The sequence below is a fragment of the Apis dorsata genome, unplaced genomic scaffold (genome assembly GCF_000469605.1).
Source record: "Apis dorsata unplaced genomic scaffold, Apis dorsata 1.3 scaffold_269, whole genome shotgun sequence".
Taxonomy (NCBI): domain Eukaryota; kingdom Metazoa; phylum Arthropoda; class Insecta; order Hymenoptera; family Apidae; genus Apis; species Apis dorsata.
In genome coordinates, this window is record NW_006263547.1 from 1 (window position 1) to 6,656 (window position 6,656).

Genomic DNA, 6,656 nt, shown 5'->3' on the forward strand with positions numbered 1-6,656 from the left:
CATATATTATAATTATGATATATATTTAATTAATATAATATCAGCAAATATAACAAAAATCCATATATATATATAAATAGATAAAATTTAATTAAAATAATATTTATAAATTTTTTTTATTCTTTTATATGAAATTATTATTGATTAAACTTTTTTAATTTTATAGAACACATAAAATATAATTAATTAAAATATATATATTATTTATTATAGTAAATCCATAATATTATAAACATGAATGGTATAATACCTGAAATGGAACAAATCATCAGTCAACTTGAAAGAGGAACTGTAGTAACAAAATTTTTTTCAAGGAAAAGACCAGAAAAAAAAACTCTTATGATAAGAAGAGAAACTAGACAAATTGTATGGTCAAGGAGTGCAACATTCAGACCTTTTGATGGTTCAGGTAAAAAAATCTTCAATTCTCAAAAATATTAAAAATAATTTATAGAATAACAATATTATTCTATAATCCAAAAATAACTTCATTAATTTACTAATTATGACACATTTATTAAATATTAATTAAAAGAATATAAAAGAATAACAAACATGTGTATTTATACATTCACAAAATACTTATTCTACAATAATTGAAATAAATTTTCACCTAATATTCTAGGCACACATTTTGCATGGTTATGAAGATATATCTACAGCAAAAATGGGCAAAATATTATCTGAGGATACTATTTATAGGTCAAAAACCTGAAGGAAAGGTCCTTGTGAATAATGTATGGGTGAGTTTATAATAAAGGTACAATCTAAATCAGTTAATGACTTGCATCTTATAAGCTTTTATGTACATGTTTTATATCTCATGTTAAATTAAATTAATATTTTTTTCTGGCCTCATTATTTTTAATTTGATAATATTCAATTATATAAATATATATGCATATCTTGGTGGACATTTCCTTCATTTTTGGTCTACAAACAAATGAGCCCATGGATACTGTTGATATATTGGATCAGCCCCATTGGATAGCATGGGTATTTGATTAAAATCAAAAATTTTAATAATTGTGAATGCACTGATTATATATATTATAACAAAACATGCATATGTAATATAATAATTAAAAATATATATATATTTTTTAAAAACTGCTTTTATCTCTATAAATGCATAATATTTAAAAACATTTTGCACGTTATATTAACATATTATATATTTTATATGTAGTTATATAATATTGTGTTTTATTTTTTATTAAATACATACATAAATATATATTTTATATATATTAAAAAATGTATTTGTCTTTTGATTTTAGTTGAAATAAGAGAAATCAAAGAAATTAAGATAGGAAAACATTCTAAAGATTTTGAAAAATGGCCAGAAGATGCAAAAAGAATAGAAAATCTTAGATGTTTTGTTGTATATTATGGTTCTGAATTTCGTCTTAAAACTCTTTCAATTTCTGGTAAATATATCCTTATTATTTATTAAATATTTAATTTTATTATTTAAAATATAATTTTAAATAATATATGTTTGTCTTTTTATATATTTGTTTTAGCTCTTAGTGAAAAAGAATGTGAACTTTGGGTAAAAGGATTACGTCGCTTGGTTCAAGATACTATAAAAGCTCCTTATCCTTTACAAGTGGAAAGATGGCTAAGAAAAGAATTTTATGCAATGGAAAATTCAAGAGAAACGTAAAAATTATTTGATTTATAATTTTGAATTTATTTATAATTTATAATATTAAAATATTTAATGATTTACATTTTACAGGGTTACTTTAAAAGATATAAAAGCATTTTTACCCAGAGTTAATTGTAAGATAGCAACAAATAAACTCAGAGAACTTTTTCAAGAAATAGATACAAGAAATAGAAATGAACTTGGTTTTGATGATTTTGTTATACTTTATCATAAATTTATCTTTGATCAAAATGTGAGTTCTTGATTTATTAATGTTCTTATTCGAATATTTTGTATATTATATTTTATTTTTTCATTTTTATAGAATCTTACAGATTGGAGTAAATTACTTAATTATTCTAAAACGGGACAGATTGTGACCGTTCAAGAATTTCAAAATTTTTTAATAACTGAACAACAAGATCCTTTAGGAAATAATGAAGTTGAAGTATCATGTTTTATTAGAGATTATTTACAAGATCCTCAAAGAGATGTACAAGAACCACATTTTACGTTTTCGGAATTTATTGATTTTTTATTTTCAAAACAAAATTCTGTTTGGGATTCAAAATACTCGCGAATTTATCAAGATATGACCAAATCTCTTGCGAATTATTGGATAGCATCATCACATAATACGTAATTACTATTTTTTTTTCTTTCTCTCCAAAAAAATCTAAAATCTGTAAAATATTTAATTAAAATATCTTTATAGATATTTAATGGGAGATCAAATTAGCAGTGAAAGTAGTTGCCAAGCTTATGTTCGTGCATTAAGAACTGGATGTAGATGTATAGAACTTGATTGTTGGGATGGGCCAGATGGAATGCCCTTTATTTTTCATGGACACACATTAACTACAAAAATTAAATTTTTGGATGTTATAAAAACCATTAAAGAACATGCTTTTGCTACTTCTGAGTAAGTATTTAATAATGTCTATTAAAGTATTTATCTCTAAAAATTAAAAGTATAAATATATTTTTTGTACAGTTATCCTGTTATTTTATCTATTGAAGATAATTGTACTTTACCTCAACAACGTAAAATGGCAATTACAATGCAAGATATATTTGGCGATATGTTATTAGTTCAATCTATAGATAAAAATGAAACTTGTTTACCATCACCATATGCACTGAGAAGAAAAATTATATTGAAACACAAAAAATTACCTGATGGTGTTGACGAAACATCATTTCTTATTCGAAATGATGAAAGTAGACAAGAAATGGATCTTAGAAATACAGTTAAAAATGGCATTCTATATCTTGAAGATCCTGTTGATAGAGAATGGAATCCACATTTTTTTGTATTAACGCAACAAAAATTATTTTATACAGATACATTTTCTAGAACCCAAGAAAACGAACATGATGATGATGAAGAAACTGTAATTCGGCGACCAACTGATGTATGTACATACATCAACCATTTTAAATAAAGTTAAATTTTATTTTATAATTAAATTAATCGTTGATTATAATATAGGGAGTACCAAATGATGAATTACATTTTGGAGAAAAATGGTTTCACGGTAAATTAGCAAGAGGAAGAGAAGAAGCAGAAGAATTATTACGACGTTATTCACATCTTAGCGATGGAACATTTTTAGTTCGACAATGCGTTACATTTGTGGGTGATTATTGTCTTTCTTTTTGGCGCAAAGGCAAAGTAAATCATTGTCGTATTAAACTCAAACAAGAAATGGGACAAACACAATATTATCTTATTGATACAAATTGTTTTGATAGTTTATATAGTTTAATTACATATTATCGCAGTCATCCATTAAGAAGTCAAGTAAGAAGAAACAATATTTTAAGTAATAATTATTTTTGTTGTTTTTATAATATTGTTTTATTGATTTACAAATATTCTAAATAAAATGAATAGGAATTTTTAATCACACTTCAAGAACCAGTTCCGCAACCAAATAAACATGAAGAGAAAGAATGGTGGCATGCAGAATGTACTCGAACTTTAGCTGAAGAAATGTTAAAACGAATTCCTACAGATGGTGCATTTTTAGTAAGACCGAGTGAAAAAGAAAATAATTCTTATGCTATATCCTTTAGGTAAAATATTTTAAAATATTAATTAATATACTTTGAAGTTTTATTGTTTTTTTTTTTTTTTTACATCATTTCAGAGCAGAAAATAAAATTAAGCATTGCAGAATTAAATTAGAAGGGCGTCTGTATACTATTGGTACTGTACAATTTGAAAGTTTGGTTGAATTAGTTAATTATTATGAAAGACATCCATTATATAAAAAAATCAAATTAAGTCATCCTGTAAATGAAGATGTTATTAGAAAAATAGAACTGGTATATAGTACATTTTATATTTTTGATACTAAATAATTTTTTTGACATATAAATTTGTCAAATTTTTTTATTTCATAGGATATAGATGATGGATCTGTTTATGGTATTCCTGGTTATATGGATCCTACTAGTTTTACTTCGAAAGTAAGATTTGAAATAATTCATAAATTATATAAAAATATTATATAAAATAAAGTAATGAGTTATATAAATAAGATAATAATAAGATAATGAGCTATATAAAATCTAAAAAACTTAATTTATTTTAAAGGTAACTGTAAAAGCTATATATGATTATAAAGCAAGAAGAGATGATGAATTAACGTTAGTAAAACATGCTATAATAACAAACGTACATCGACAAAGTGGTGGTTGGTGGCGAGGAGATTATGGTGGTAAAAAGCAACATTGGTTTCCTGCTAGTTATGTAGAAGAAATAAAACCGCAAGATAATCAAGGAGATGTAAATTATTTTATTTTATGATTTTAGATATTATTAAATAAAGCATTAAATATAGTTATATATTATTTTATTTTTATTTTCAGTCAGCAGATTCTATGATGTTTGGTAGTCTACAGAAAGGTTCATTAGATATTATGGGTGCTGTTGTTGAATTAAGAGTAGGAGGAAGACCTGATTTAAAATGGATATTAAGAATACAAAATCCTAGTATGTGCTCAGTATTTGAAGTAGCAACTTCTTCAGAAGATACAGCATTAGAATGGATGTCCAGTATTAAAGAAACTGCTCAAAATGCCAGTGTCAGAGTAAATTTATAAATTTTTATATTTTTAAAGAAGTAGTAATAATTTGAATTTAAATAATCACTAATTATTATAACATTTTTATATAACATAAATCATTTCTTTTTTTAGGAAAATCAACATAAAGAAATGGAACGTGCATGGAGAATTGCTAAAGAAATGTCTAATCTAATAGTTTACTGCAGATCTGTTGCATTCAATTTAGACAGAATAAAAACAAAAGGTTTTACATTTAATGAAATGAGTAGCTTTCCTGAAACTAAAGCTGAAAAACTTATGTGTCAACAAGAAAACAAATTTTTTATAAAATATCATCAGGTAAAATACATAAATATAAAATTTAATTTTCAAATTAAAAAAATAAAGATATTTACAATTATAATTTTATAGATTCAATTTAGTAGAGTATATCCTAAAGGACAACGAATTGATTCATCAAATTATAATCCTGTACCAATGTGGAATGCTGGTTGTCAGATGGTAGCATTGAATTATCAAACTGGTGATAAATCAATGCAACTTAATCAAGCCAAATTTAAAGAAAATGGCAATTGTGGTTACATTTTAAAACCTGAATTTATGTTTAGAGATGATTTTAATCCATATGATAAGAATTGTTTATATGGAGTAGAATCACTTAAGTTTTTTTTAAAAGTTATTGGTGCAAGGCATTTAATTCGATCAGGAAGAGGTATAGCTAGTCCTTTCGTTGAAATTGAAATTATAGGAGCGGATTTTGATTCTGGTACAAAATTAACAACAAGAACAATACGTAAGCATGGAAATTTTATATATTAAAATATTTTGATATATGGATAATAATTAAATTAACATTATAGCTGATAATGGATTCAATCCTATGTGGAATGAATCTTGTGAATTTGAAGTTTTTAATCCATATTTCGCATTCATACGATTTGTTGTACAAGATGAAGATATGTTTGGTGATAGTAATTTTATTGGACAAGCCACTTATCCTGTATGTATATTATATAAAATCATTATTATTTTTAAATTACTATTCAAATATTTTTAATTTGTAATATGTTAAGGTGCGATGTCTACGATCAGGATATAGAAGTGTTCCATTACAAAATAATTATAGTGAAGACCTTGAACTCGCATCATTATTAATCCATCTTCGAATTATATCTTCAGTAAGTATAAAATTCTATTTTTATTATTCTATTCAATTCTATTATTTTTTTAAATGTATTTTTTTTTATTATAAATTATAAAATCTATGATCATTATAGGTACATTCTCATAATTTGTAAAATAATTACAAGTTTTGAAGTCTATTTGAAGATACACATTAAAAATGAGATAGGTAATAATTCAAAATAATTCAAAATGAAATAATTATTTATTTATAATATTATATGTATAATAGCATTTTATATAAATTTTATTGTTTTAGATTATCACTTAATATGAATATTATTAAAAAAAAAATTAAAAATGATATATTTTAATCAAAATTTAAAATCAAATTTTAATCAAAATTAAAATATTGCTATAGAAGACTGCTTACAAGGATTTAAATTTTAAATGAAATCAATATTACAAAGAAATATATTTTTTCTTTATAACATAATTACATAGATAATTCAGAAATATTATATGAACAAATAATATAAAAAGAAAATAATTGCTACAGTATTGAAAAACTAGATATTAAACAAAATTAAATATGAAAAACTAAAAAATGCAATATTTTTAAAAATGTGACATATTAATGAAATATTTGTAATATGAAAAGATTTTAAAGAAATTCCTTTTTTAATATATATTATTATTTAATATATAATTCATATATAAGATATATATGAATTATAAAAAAATTAATGTGATTTAGTTTTTTTTTTTTTTTTTTTTTTTTTTTTTTTTTTTTTTTTTTTTTTTT

At 23.1% G+C, this 6,656-nt stretch overlaps 1 protein-coding gene across 1 annotated transcript; it reads left to right on the top strand.

Annotated features, from left to right (window-relative positions):
- The first annotated feature begins 158 nt into the window (after positions 1–158).
- LOC102673857 (1-phosphatidylinositol 4,5-bisphosphate phosphodiesterase gamma-1) lies at positions 159–6,033 on the top strand. The gene is made up of 18 exons (XM_006616580.2): positions 159–409; positions 1,281–1,430; positions 1,527–1,665; positions 1,745–1,907; positions 1,980–2,293; positions 2,370–2,576; positions 2,649–3,069; positions 3,147–3,458; positions 3,552–3,733; positions 3,808–3,985; positions 4,064–4,129; positions 4,257–4,448; positions 4,532–4,753; positions 4,862–5,068; positions 5,141–5,522; positions 5,590–5,729; positions 5,803–5,907; positions 6,007–6,033. Exons 1-18 carry the CDS (start codon positions 235–237, stop codon positions 6,025–6,027), a joined length of 3,576 nt encoding a protein of 1,191 aa, XP_006616643.1. The 5' UTR covers positions 159–234; the 3' UTR covers positions 6,028–6,033.
- Positions 6,034–6,656: the final 623 nt, after the last annotated feature.

What these genes read in the sequence shown, in the direction of transcription:
- LOC102673857 (XM_006616580.2), top strand. Translation starts at nt 235, where the DNA reads ATGAATGGTATAATACCTGAAATGGAACAAATCATCAGTCAACTTGAA. An exon ending in TTGGACAAGCCACTTATCCT is followed by an intron (nt 5,730 to 5,802) that starts GTATGTATATTA and finishes TAATATGTTAAG; the next exon opens with GTGCGATGTCTACGATCAGG. An exon ending in ATCTTCGAATTATATCTTCA is followed by an intron (nt 5,908 to 6,006) that starts GTAAGTATAAAA and finishes TGATCATTATAG; the next exon opens with GTACATTCTCATAATTTGTA.